Here is a 14,118-nt window from a genome sequence, read left to right as displayed (position 1 = left end):
TTAATAGTTCGGAGAATCCACCCAGCTCATATCATGACCCCTGCTGAGGTACTTCTGGGTCAATTTCACCCCATTAGGAGGAATAGATGTATACCAGTAGGGGATTCTGACAACATAATGAGCTTCTGTAGAATAATCTTGGTTTCGCTGTATTGAATCCTCCCCACAAATGTAAAAATGTATGACATGATCTAATTACTTTTATTAAAAAAGCTGTCACTGTCACGACCACAACATGTAAAGGTCAAACTGGGCTTTCTGTATATGTTGCAGAGCTAACATAAAACAGATGCAGACGGCGATGGAAGACATAAAAAAATAAATGTCAGACGAGGTTAGATGCAAGTCTGGAATTTTGCATGTTTATGACAGATTGTGGCGTATTCTGTTTTGCTTTTGTGAAGAAATGCTGATGTTAGCGTAAGAAGGAGTAACGTTTACTACAGAATACTACACTGTGCAAAAGGACATGTTAATTCATGCAGCTGTTTTTTGTCAGTGATTATTATATTTAAGAAGCTTGTTTGGTGGCATTATTCTCAGCCAACTTCATCATTTTTATTATGTGGTTTTCAGTTCCAGTTTGTGGGGACTTTTTTTTTTTTTTTTTTTTTTTTGAAACTGCGATGATTTAAAGTCGCATGACAAATTTAAATATGAAGCTGAAAGATGTCTGATAAACATACTTCTTTAACAAGAAACAGTGGTTAAGCGTCTCAGTTCTAGATCAAGTTATGGTCTCAGAACTGCATCTTTCTCTCACTTGCATATTTCCAGTGATGTTAAGCATGGACAGCCATTATAGGGACTAAACAACCACAACTATTCTTATTAAGTTTACCTTATTTCACTAGCAAATCTGTTAATCTGCATGACTAGAGGCCAAATACTTCCAACATTTAACCAGATTACAAACCATTAAAAATATCAGCTTGAACTGCATGTGTTGTTACTATTAGAAGCAGAACAGCAAAAATCCATGATATTCTTCAAAATAACGGTTTACTTGAAAGCTGCTTCTACATTAATTGGTTCGATTTTCCAAAGTCATTCTAAAAAATGACATAGATTACCTTATAATAACATGAATTGTCGTTAAGTTAGCGTGCTATTGCTGGCGTCTGTTTATTCTTTCAAATAAAGGAAATTTAACTTTTAATACGCTTTTGTATTTTATCAACATTATTACTCAGTCACACTCTATTATCATGACTCCTTGAACATTTGTGTTTTTCTTAAACCTATTTTGCATTACTGTTCATGTAAAGCTGCTGGAAACCCAAGGATGTGTCTTATAAAACTTGAGACTTTACTGTTACATTTTTTTTTTGCTGTAGTTATATATATTGTGCCAAGTTTTTCTTTGTGTACTTGGACCTTTTTGACATAAGATTATTTGTAGCAGTATGTGGGAGGACATACAAAAATATAGTGAATATATTGAATAATGTCCAGTATTTAAGAGTTTTCTAAGTATTTAAGAGTTTGAGTTTGCGGTTTTCATCTTCTTTGGCTTTGTGTTGAACTTATTGAAAACCGTAACCTTGTGATGTAAGAATAGTAAAATATTTAAAAGCACATACCTCTAGACGTGACCTAAATGAAATGTTTCATTTTTTTTTTCATACTTTATAATCTAACTTTGCTTTCCATTTTTTTTAAAAAGAAAAAAGCTTTTTTGAATAGGACATTTTCTTTGAGGAAAACTTCCAAACGCCAAAACGTCTGCAGGAAAAAGAGCTTTGTTTATAACTGACCACTGCACATTTTTTTTTTTAGTTTCTCCAATATATTTTGGAACAGCCGTTTAAGGTTCAGGATCCTGGAAATTGTTCTAAAACCACACTCCTTCATTTGAAATGTAAATATGGAATTATTGTCAGTATTTAGATTACAAGTTCAGACAAAGCCAAAACCTACCTCTTCATCTGGTTCTGGCTTAAAATCCCCCCCATTGTTTTATATCCTAAAGCTTCCCCATAATTGTGTAATATTCTTGTAATACAATTAAATACAACTACAAAGTTACATTTAGGACTACTCTACCTGCTGCAAAGCTGCTCCACTCATTTTCGAATGGCGTTGAACTGTGCATTTCTCATGTTTACAACATTCCTTCCTCGGAGTTGTGGCGAGATGTTTTTGTTTCGGTGCAGGGAGTGACTTGTTCCTCTGTTCGCCCCCCTGACAGCAGAGCTCCAGCAACGGGGTTTCAGATGGTCACAAGTTGGAGAGCGGCTGCTGGAGCCCAGAGGCAGTGGAAGAGCAGAGGCCTGTGGACGGGAAGCGAGTTAGCCGGGATCCCGACGCCCGATCCGTGTCCCTCCTAGAGCAGAAACGCAAAGTGGTCTCGTCCAGCATCGACGTCCCACATGCCAGGTAAGACCCTCTGAGAATAAATGCGTTCAAGCGCATACCAAATCTGAGGAACTGACTGTCTGCGTGGCTCCCAGAGGGACTTTGGCTCATGTTCCAATGCAGAGTTCATGGAGAGTTTATGACACTGATATGTCATCTGACAAGTAGGACACAGTTTATGCTGGATGACGTTCCATTTCTCGTCGTATCCTTGAAGCCGTTTTGGCAGCACGCAGAGTCTGATTTAATTTGGCAGGTGTCCATTTCTCCTGCCATTACACTTACATATTTTATCCCATCCCACATGTTCTTTCACACAAGTAGCGTCAGCGTCTTTAGATGATTAATTGCCAACCAAAGTTATCCAAAGCAAAATTATAGCCCTGTCTTGAAAGATTCTGGGCTGCACAAAGCCAAATTTACAGCAGCAGCTATTCTTGAAAACGTATTCATACCCTTTGAACTTTGTCAAATGTTGTCACATTTACAACGACAAACCACAAAATGAATCTTTGAGAGTTTATGTGCTAAAGCAAGTACAAGGAAGAGATTTTTAAAAAAAATAAATGTTTTGATCTACAAGCAAAACTCTGGATGTACCATCCTCTTTGAAACATGGTGGTCCTTGCTGTCCTTCAACAAGGACAGAGATGCTTTTCAGAGATAATGAAATTATGTAACTAAATAAACTTTTTTGGGACTGTAGTGAAAGTGAGACTGAATGCACAACACACTTTTCAGATTTTCACCATCACTATGAGACACGTCGGTACCAGCATGTAGTTAGAAGAAGAGATGGCAAACATGGATGTGACAAAATGTGAAAACTAGACATATTTACTATCTAGACATTATCGTCCCGAGAGTTCCCTGCACTTTAAAGGGATTTCAAGATGCACTGAATGCTGTAAGCTTTACCTGACCATGTAAACTTCATCCTTTGCCCCCTTGAATGTCTTCCTCCCTCCACAACGCAAACACTAGAGGTTCATTATACTCAACATGTTCTCATCTGATTGAGTATATCTAAAATTCTCTTTTATCTTCTGTCTTAAATTTGCAACATGTAACATCCGATCCCATGTTGTAATATGTACCACATTACCATTTACAACTGTAAACCATTAGGATGTGATGTTGCATTAATTCATTCACTCACTGCGTTTCTGCACATAGAATCTGTTAGGTTGTCTATAGGGTCTGCAAGCAAAGCTAATTCGTTGAAACATTGATGGCTGTTAACATCATACGAGGAAGCAACGCTCCTTTATTAAATGGAAAATCTAATCCCTTTTCTGCAATCTAAATGCTCAACACTGTTATTGAACATCCCCTCTGGTTACTTGGTGTTGGAGGACTATGATTGATCACAACTTCCAGAAAAGAACAGGAACATCTGCAGCTTCATCACTACTTTCCAAGGCCTAGATTTGATATTTGCTTATTGATTTTTTGCCCTGCCTTGCTGTCCATTTAGAGGATAAGTCTGGTTTTAAATTTAATCTCCTGTATGGATTGGACAGAACTTGTGCATCTGTCCAGCCATGATTCCCTCGTTGCATATTGGCTGTGATATTATGATTACTCACATAGTCAAAGTAAGATGGCGTATTGATTATTTCACAGCTTCAACAAGTAAAAGCCATTTTCGTCCTCCCAGAGACAAGCACTTTATGAACAGCCCTAACATTGGTCATTCAAATGAGACCAACAACAAAAACGCATTTCAGCGTGGCTTATGGCACAATCAGTCCACACCAACAGCTATTCTCATTATAAATGTGGAGAGAAGTCGCAACTTATTGGTGTGGCAAAGTCGCAAAACTAAGTGCCCATTTTTCTCATAAAAATAGATGTTGCTGTTTAGCAGTTATTGGATTATCATTACAGAAGGAGATATGAAACGCCAACATGCTTTTGGATTAAAAATGTAGGTTCACAAACATCTTGTTTTTTTTCTGTTTACAGACGTCAAATTTCTACTCTGTAGGCTTAAAGGGGGTTGAGAGTATTATGTAGAATCAACATTTTTGAGCTTTACATCATTTTAAAGTGTTATCCCCTCATTGATTCTTTCATGCATGTTTTAAGAAATCCTTACATCTCCCTTGGCAACCATTCAGGGGCACCTAAACCCAGGCTCTCACAAAGCAGTGTCTATTTCCATAAAGCTTCTCCTTGGAGAGCTCATCATACCAGCTACTTCTCAGCACAACACTCCTAAGAATGGTTGAAAATGCCATAATCAGAGGCATTGTTGTGATGACATGCTGAAGGCGGAGCGTCGGAAAGAGCAGGAGTTTCTTAAAGAGACTGAGAATAATTTCAAGGCATCAAATTGCAAAGTCAAAATTATTTTAAGTAATCTTATATATATAAAATTAACTTAATTATGCCCTAATGACACTGTGCCAGGAACATACATAATACCACCCCTTTAACATGTTTTTTTTGCGTTTCTTGGAGACTTTAAAACCAGACACTCAAAGTTCATCAGCATATTCTGCTAAATCAAAGCCACTACAAAATCAGACTTAAGTTAAAATACATTTTAGCCCAATTTCTGAAATATGCCTGTACACTGAAGAACACTGAAAAAGTTCATTGTTGCCTCATGTTTGTGCGGACTGCAACCTGAGCTTTTTTTCATTGATGTCCATAAAGTGACCTCTTCAGCACACTGCGGTATTATTACCTCAAGATTAAGATCCATGGCCCTCATCCTCCGCACACCTGCGACAGATTTTCAGTTCTGCCCTGATGCTGGAGGAAAGCAGGAGTTTCTCCTGACCACAAAGTTATGAAGAACTGCAGTTAAGACAAGGACAAACCCTGAAAGCCTCCCAAATCACAAGCTTATCTACCAGGCAGTAAGGCATATATCATGATGTAATCTGAAGAAGGATCAAGAGTATCAGAAAACTCATTCTGGTCCCTAGAACAATTTAAAAAAAAATGCTTCATCAGGTTATAACTTAACACAGTTTAATTTTGAGCAGTTGTGTCTCTATTAAAGATGTTTGTCTACAGTTTTGGTTTGTACTCTGAGCCAGCTGCTATAGGCCTGCTCTAAGAGCGAGTGTGTGTGTTTTTTCCTTGCAGGAAGCAATTTAGCGAGAGCTGGTTGAGGTAGACTGGTAGAAATGAATGGCTCGCCTTTTGATAAATAACATTCTGGAGCCAAATTGCTGTGAGGGGAAGTGAACTGCAGCACTGGTTAAGGGGAAATCAGGAGCATGCTTTGCTTATTACTGCAAAACACCAAAACAACAGCTCTAAGGGTCCAGATCCTCAGACTCAGCAGCCAGGCCTCCCTTTCTATTATGAACTTGAGTTACTCGCATTTGGCTCCGTTCCTTGGCCTCTCTGTGATTTTTTTTTTTTTTTTTTTTATTTGTCAAATAATCCCACTTGCCTCAAAGTATGGCTTTCTCATAGCCGTAAGTGAAAAACATGGAGTCTGGTGGGACCGGGCGGGAGTTTGACTTTAAAGCCAGATTTGATGCCACTGCAAAACAATTTGTTAGCTTCATTTTTATTGTTCATCAGTGTGTTTTCAGATCAGCCAGTTCAGTGGGCCGAGCCAACCATGTGCTTCACTCTCCGAGTACAGTGCAGCAGCCAACTCAAGACATGGAGGAACGCCAATCACAAAACAGGAGCCTAGAGGGACTTTCAAATTATTGTTTATCTTTTGATAAAGTGGCTTGTCCAGTAATCCGCTTGTTTTCGTTCTGCTCGTGGTTTTGCTCGTCTCTGTGGCCATTTCCTAGCTTTTGGACCGCTTCTATAACTCCCTGTTGGCGTTTGCGGTCTGAGTTTCGAAATAAACGAAAGGAGGAGTGAATAGGTCCATGTGGAAGAAGAGAGCAGAGTTGATTCTCTGGTGAGTGAGTGAGTGAGTGAGTGAGTGAGTGAGTAACGGCGTTAAGTGAAGGACAGAGTGAGAGAGCGTCTCAGCGGTTGCCAAAGAAAACAGTCTTTCTGGTTTGGATGCAAGTAGATTTGAGAAACCATGAGACTACCATCTGAGACGACAGCTCCTGTGATCTCTCGGTTTCCCACTGATTCTCTGTGTCGCTAATTTCAGCCTTTTCTCGTCGAAGCAAATGTAGATGTTTTTTTTTTCACTTGGCATATGCCGAGTCAAATAGTTTGATGAGCTTAGTTATTCAAATTTACTGTAAAAATAGCAGCAAAAAATAGTGCTTGCAGTTACATGCTGTGAAATAAGCATTGCTCAACCTGTGTAATGGAGGGTTCCTACTTTGGAGCCATAATGGCTTCCTAAATTCCAAATGTTATGTGATTTGTCATGGGGACTTCAGGAGGCAGTGTTTTCTGAGGACCTTTCATTGTAATGTTTTCTTAAATCCAAGCAAACAGCAAAAATTGTTTGAGAAACATGAAACTATATTGTGGCGTGAAGGCTGTGCAATTTCTTTCTCTTAAATCTTAGGCGTTGCTAATCTTTTTAAATACATTTTTGTTTTGAAAGTAGCAAGTAAAACTTTAAACTATGACCAGCTGTGACTAAAGAGCTTGTAAAGACAAACGAAAGGTGGGTCAGATGGATTCCTACTTAGTTTGGATTAGCCTGTAACAGCCATGGTGACCACTTTGGGTCCAGTCTCTGGCTTGTGTGATTTAAAAAATCTCGCATGACATCTGAATCTTTAATTAGATTGGTAATAACTGCAGTTGTGGCTTTGCTGAACTGCACAACGCAATGCCTCATACCTTTTTCGTTTTCACTGTTTTTTGAGTGAAATAATTCATCTATAGGATCCTAAACAGTTTACTAAGTGCTCCCTCACTTTTTTTTTTTTTTTTTTTAAACAAAGAGGGGATACAACCATATGTTTTTGCCATCCCGTCCTGTAATCTGGCCAATTTTTAAAGGTGCCGGGAGTTCTTATGAAATCTTTTTCAAACTAAAAACTGATCAAAATAACTCACCTCTGAGTTTGTTTTCTCCTGCTGTAATTTTGGGAAAAGGAGCCGTTTCATCTCAACCCGTCAGTCCAGTCAAATAGTGATGAGGAGGAAACGTAAGTGAATCTGAATTTTAATCTGAATTTTGAAATACAAGAGGAAATTTGCACAGATTGATATCTCCCTTCCTTCTATTAAATTAACATTTGATTTCTGACGCACTGATTCAACAAAGGCAAACCTCTCGTTGTTCAACATGGTGCTGATCCTCGTCTCCTTCTCCAGGCTCCCCGAGATTTGAACCAGCAATTATTCTATTGGTAGACTGAGTTTAAATCTATATGCAAATGGCACTTAATTAATTAAAGAGCCTGAATATCTATTAAAGTGAATCAGAGAGGTTAATCCACAGATCAGTGGCCAATGTCACCGTGATCTTTTTCTAAAGCCGTGAACCTTAGCATGTGCAAGTAATGGATATTTGGTCTCTTCCTTATTTCATTTTCTTTAACCTAACTGCTGGCAGAACTGATCTGCTAAATTAGAGATGCAACAATCTTAGATTTTGTGAAGCCCTGACCTGCCAACACTTGGATAAATTAAAATTTTAACAAAGAAAATGTTTTTTTCCCCCCCAGATCCATTCAAATTTAAGAGTTACTGTGTGCAATTTTGAAAGGAAAGAACTTTGATTTCCTGCCAGGCATGTTGAAATTCAAAAATACTTTAACGCTAGATGGAAATTACTGTATTGTTTCAAAATGAATATAAAAATGATAGAATAGAGTTCACATTTTAAATTTCAACTTTAGTGTTTCACAGCAAATAATAGGTGTGTTGTGGTTATTATGTAGAACTGTAAAATACAGTCAATGTGTCTATTATCTGAAGCGTTAGTAGAGTCGCACCTCAACTGTGAGACTTCCAACATTTCCTTGATCAACATGTTTTATGACAGATAAATTAGACTATCTGGATGGTTAGGTACGGCATGTTTACTGATTATTTTAGTTTTTTGATTGACTGATCAGCAATATGGGGGATGTATTTAAAATCATCCAATTCCTCGCCCTGGTAAATGTTTCTGCATATCTCTGAATATTAAAGGGAAACTGGTGCCATTCAAAATACCCATCATTCAGTTTAAAGCTGTGAACAAAAATCTTAATGTTGTAAAAAAAATATATATATATGCAGATGAACCAAATAAATTGTCATTGTCAAATGCATAAATATGCAAATCATCTGGACAGTATTATTTTTAGTCTCTAAAGTTCAGCTTTTTCACACTTATCAAAAATGCATGAGGCCTGTGTTTTATGTGAGTTGGGTCAGTTGGTTTTCTGTTGCGTTGAACTAATCTATAGTACCCTGCTTTAATGGACTGATGCCCCGGAGTTCTGCATGAGGAGGAAAGCTCCAATTGATTTCATTGATGGGTGTGCAGTATGGTCGTCTATGGCGTGTACAAGGTGGTACCGATTGATGGCAGTGTCAAGTGTCTCACGTTGTGGCCAAACAGAAGCACTAATGAGGAGATGGAGCGGCATCCTTCAACGGATTTCTGTTTTATAATAAATTAAGATGCTGCTCTAAGGTAGGCAATTAAATCAGCAGACAACATTAATTATTGCTGGAGTACTCCAAAGTGGTCTTTCAGGCTTACATTTTGTCTGTCTTGTTTAAAAAAAAAATGTCAGTAAATGGTATGCATACTTGTAAAACACAGACTGAGGTCTGAAATTGACAGCCTGAGGTTTGCAAATATAATGATACCACACCTTCTATATATTCAGTATGTGTGTTAGTTTACAAACTAGACAAATCTTTGGCTTGGGGCAAAGACATGGTGACATTCTTCTCAAATGTAACCAATTAATAGCTACCCCTGCAGAAGGGCTGGATTTATAACAAATTATTGGGGATGATTAACATTATGAACATTATGAAGCACTGTTTATAAAAAAAAAATGCTGCACAAATAAAGCCTAACTGAATTATGCGTCAGATTTTAAGAATAAATGACCATTTCCTGGATAAAAATCACATATTCTTACACTAGTTTAAGTCAAGAAAAAAAAAACATCTTAAGATGTTTAGCAAATTAGAAGCATTAGCCATGTACTTTCATGTAATTTTAACTTCCACGATGAATCACGTCAATGATGTCTACCGCTTTAATTTCCATATGTGGTATGAAAGCACCTTCTGGCCTAACAGATGTGGGAGCGATACTTACACCGTGGGAGAAGCTGTAATGCGTTTAGCACTCGTGCATGCAATTCCACCCTCAAAAAGGATCTGTTTTTGCAAACATGGCAACCCTGAATCCTTTAATTTCACTGTGTGGCACACATTCGTGCGACCAAAAAGAATGCACACATTGTCAACCTGTTCCTGAAATGTTTTTGACATAAAAAAAAAAGACCATCTGCTATTAGGAGACGTAGCTACAGTTCACAAAGTTGGTTTGTCTTGACATTTAAAGAGATCTACATAAATTGTTTCCAAAGAGGACGACAGTGGAACATCCTTTCACTTCTTAATCCAATAATGTCTTTGGTGTTCCCAAGAAGATCCAAAGCTATAAGTAGGCGACAGACCAGAATTGTAAATGAAAAAGAACAGCCAAACTAATCCATCATCTGCTGGGTTTCGCTTCACTGATGTGGAGAAACAGAGACTAGAGCTTTTGCGTATGATATGTTTTCTGAAAGTAGACCTTTGCCTGGAAAGGTTATCAGATTACATTAGTTTGTATTGGCTGTAATTCCATTTAGATAATTTGATTCATCTGTTCATCCCAGAAGTTTGGGTCCATATGCCAGCACTCCCTCCATAACTTCGTTAGTTTTTCTTTGTACTTTCATTAAAAGATCACGACAGTTGCAATTAGACATGAGCCAGTACGAGTGAAAATATCAAGGTTAAAATATCACTGCAATTGGACAAAATGTAAAACGAGATCTAACTTTTTAAAATTAAAATTTCTTCTACTTATTACAGAATAGCCCCAATTATTGCTCCAAATTAAAAAAATATACCCTAAATTAAAGTGAGAAGTGGAGCTTTCCACTTATCGTAACTTTATTAGATGTTTCTTGCTAGTACCAGTTTGGACATCCATTTAGCTTTGGGACCATTTCAATTTGTCATAGCATAGATACAACAAAGTCAATTTGATCCATATTAGCACAATAGCATAACATCTTCTGCTGATTGGTAAGCTGCAATATCATGATGCAAACATCCCATTCCATCACATCCCAAAGTTGCTTTGTTGAATTGACATTTGGTGACTGAAAACCTCTGGGGACACTGAATACATCATCAGCTTTGGAAAGCTGGTTTTAGTTGATTGAAGCTTTATGATGTTGGAGCGTTATTCTGCTGGAACAGTAGCCACTATGGATTTAAAGAATAAACATGGTCTGTCAAAACTCTTAAGTGGGGTGTGGCATTTACTGAAACTTAAATCGATACTAGATCCCTTAAGTGTGTCCTCCCTCTCTCTTTGCACCTCTACCGTCAGCACTAACCCTAATCTGAATTTTTGCACCTGAAATGGGGATTTATCAGTCCAGGCAATATCTTTCCAATTTGATGCTGTAATGAACATGTGTGGCTCATAGCTTTAGTTTCTAGTGCTTAGCTCAGAGTGGCAACCCACTGTAGACTTTTGCTGTTGTAGACCAGCTTCTAGGCTGAACAGCATTCAGAAATTGAGTACAGCATCCCCTTGTCAAGTGGTTATTTAAGCAGCTGTTGCCTTTCCGTCATCTCAAACCAATCTACCTATTCCCCTGTGGTCACAGACATCAACATGTAACTGCTGCTTATTGGATATTGTCCCGTTCTCTGTAAACCAAAGACTTGATAGTGTGTCAAAATCCCAATACATGAGCAGTTTCTGAAGTACACACGACACCCAGTCTATCAACTACCAAAGTGACTTAATTCCCATTTGCACCTTATTCTAATACTTGGATTTAACTTTAGGAAATTGCTGCTACTGGACTGGATGACTTGTTAACAATCAGTTAAATGGGTGCACCCATGGATATTTTCAAACCATGGCTGTCATTACTAAAAATAGTGAAATAATTGTAAGCAAGGGTGGGAAGCAACAAGTGAGGAAGGGGCAGCACTGAGTTCCTCTATTCTTCGTACAGCTTGGAAAAACTCAGGTTACTCCAGTACTTTCCTTGGCATCTTTTTAAATGGACCTGAAATTGTAGGTTAATGGTGTGAAAAAATTGGCATACCTTGATACGAGTAAACCTAGTACCCATCTTGCTCCTGTCTTGCAAAGATTTAAATTAAAGAGCTCTGCTGCCTAATCACACCAAATAACCAACCTTCCAAAAAGCATGCTTAAATCGTTGCATGTGTCTTTTGTTGAGGTTTTAAGCAATATTCTTTCACTTTTTTCTTTTACACCATCTCGCTTTCTCTTTGTCATTCCCCCTCCTTTGTTCTTCAAAGATATTTACCGCTAGTCTCACCTGTGGGTTAGCTGCAGTCTACAGATTTCTGCAGACAAGAACAGCATCACTGATGTACATACAAGCCATTAAAGCAAAGCTTAGTTTTACCTCATATTTACTATTTTAGGACGCCTCTTGTTGCATTGCATAACAGCATGTCAGTAGGTAAACAGCCAGTGGTATTTCTAGCTCTGCGGTGGACTATGAATGTCTGTGTGTACGTGGTAGTAAGAGGGGCAACATTTAGTGGAATTCAGAGAACAGCTGGCATTATTGCCCCCCTTGTTCCCCTAAATGGAGTGGTTGTTCAGACCATCTCCTGTTGTTCCCTCCGACGCTCACTGTGGCTGCACTGTCAAGGGGGGGAGCTGGTGACATCCACAAAGGAGCAGCAGTTTGTCCTGATTATAAACTCCATCACCTCCGGCTCTCCCCACCCCAGCTTCACTCTCGTCCCTGCTGTAAACAATCGGTGGATTTGGTCACATGAGCTGTAAAGCATCTGCGGACGAGGGTGTTATTGTTTTGATTCTGGTTCCACAATCTCAACTTCCCTCCCATGTGAGCCGGACTCTCTTTCCCTCTCTCTCTTTTTCTCTCTCTCACTCCCTCTCCTCTCTTTCCCTCTCTCTCTTTTTCTCTCTCTCACTCCCTCTCCTCTCTTTCCCTGTCTCTCTCTGAATGCAGTCACTTTAGGGGTTGGGGTGGGGCTACGATCTTGTGCCAAACACGAGGGCTGCGGAGCTGCAGAACTTGGTGTTTTTGTGCCTGAGTGTGTACTTGTGAGTCGATTGTGGTATCTTTGGCAGCATTACCTCACCACGAGCTGAAAATGGATGTGTTTACCAGCAGCTTCTCTCTATCTCTTTCCCTTTGTATCTCTCTTAAGGCTCCTTCTTTTATTTTCTCTCTTACAGCTATTTGAGACTTACAGCCTGGGTTGGTTGGGGTTGATGCGGGATAGGAGGGAAGAGGGTGGGGTCACAGTGCTCCCCTAAGATGGACACACAAAGCATTTCCTTGATTTGGGGACTGCTAACATGCACACATACATATGGTGTATAGCCACAGTCCTCCATATGGCATGCATAATTCATGACCTCCCACCGACTCCTGTGTAAACACGATTGCTTCCTTCGGCGTCTCTTTGTTAGACGGTTGGGAGGTTGTAGTTTGTATTAGCATAACTTCACCAACACATACCTTAACGCCTTTAAAAGTCATGCCTTATGCCTATCTGAGATGTCAATTGCAGGTTTTGCAAAGCTCTGAGCTTCTTCTTTAAGAACTACAAATAACTGAATTTTATTTTAGCCATCCTGCCATGAATGATCATTAATTAATGAAAGTGGTAGCAGAAGCAACATCAAAATGAAGGAAAAGAGAATTAGCTGTTAATGCAATTAGCACTTTAGCTCAGTGTTTCCGAACCCTGGTCATCAAGGCACACTACCCTGCATGTTTTAGACATTTCCCTGCTTTAACTGACCTGTTGATTGCAGTTCAGCAAAGCCTGTTAATCTCCATCATTTTAACTCTGGTGTGCTGAAAGAAGGAATCACCTAAGACATCGAGGGCAGTGAGCCTTGAGGGCCAGGGTTGGAAAACATTTATTAAGTTAAATTTATCTTTGAGATTTTCAAAAGTCTGCCAAAATTTCTAAGTGTAGCATGTTCCCTAACGGACGGGGATTTGAACCTCAATAGGCTAAAGCCAAGCAACTTTGCCATGCTCCTTTAAGCCATCCTGTTATCTGCTGTAAGTCGTGCTCTTTCTCACTGTCTCACATTCTATAGAAACCACCAACATATTTACAGGTTATCATCCAGCCAGGGGCACGATGACTAGAACTGTTTAATGATGAAATCCCCAGCACTCATCAAAGTCTTGCTAGTAGCGATACCCAAAAATAACTTTGAGTCTTCTTTCCACAAAACACCGTCCACACAGAAGTGTTGTGGTTTGCCTGACCACTTTGGTACGATGCATTTGCTGACTGAAAAAAAAAAAAAAAGATTTCTGAGTCTCTGACCAGCAGATCAAGCTAAGAACCAAGAAAGCTAAGGTCCCGATCATAAGTGGGTTCCTCTGTTGTATTCGCATCATCTAAAACTTTTTTTTTTTTGCAACTGGTTGAATGTTGGTCTTCTTTGGCCATAATGTCCATTTGTTGATTCGTGTATGGCTAAAGAAAACTGCTGTAGATGATTATGTAAATGTGGGATCAGGTTTTCTCTGAAGCCACGTGAAAACCCCCAGCTGCTCCTCTTTTCATTCAAGTGAACTTGTTTTTCGTCTCACTGTCTAATCCTTCTGCTCTCCTTTTTATTACTTTATT

General features: G+C 39.0%; 1 protein-coding gene across 2 annotated transcripts in view; it reads left to right on the top strand.

Annotated features, from left to right (window-relative positions):
- The window catches only part of znf704 (zinc finger protein 704), a 63,470-nt gene that overhangs the window by 6,688 nt on the left and 42,664 nt on the right, over nt 1-14,118 (top strand). The window contains exon 2 of one of the 2 annotated variants that reach the window (XM_014997436.2): nt 2,195-2,379. In XM_014997436.2, the coding sequence (XP_014852922.2) occupies nt 2,195-2,379 (185 nt within the window). Of the gene's footprint in view, nt 1-2,191; nt 2,380-14,118 lie in introns of both variants that reach the window. The other variant, XM_014997435.2, reaches the window with a different exon arrangement.

The sequence above is a fragment of the Poecilia mexicana genome, unplaced genomic scaffold (genome assembly GCF_051168715.1).
Source record: "Poecilia mexicana isolate PSO_F unplaced genomic scaffold, ASM5116871v1 scaffold_11, whole genome shotgun sequence".
Taxonomy (NCBI): domain Eukaryota; kingdom Metazoa; phylum Chordata; class Actinopteri; order Cyprinodontiformes; family Poeciliidae; genus Poecilia; species Poecilia mexicana.
This window is presented reverse-complemented; position numbering and strand designations above follow the sequence as displayed.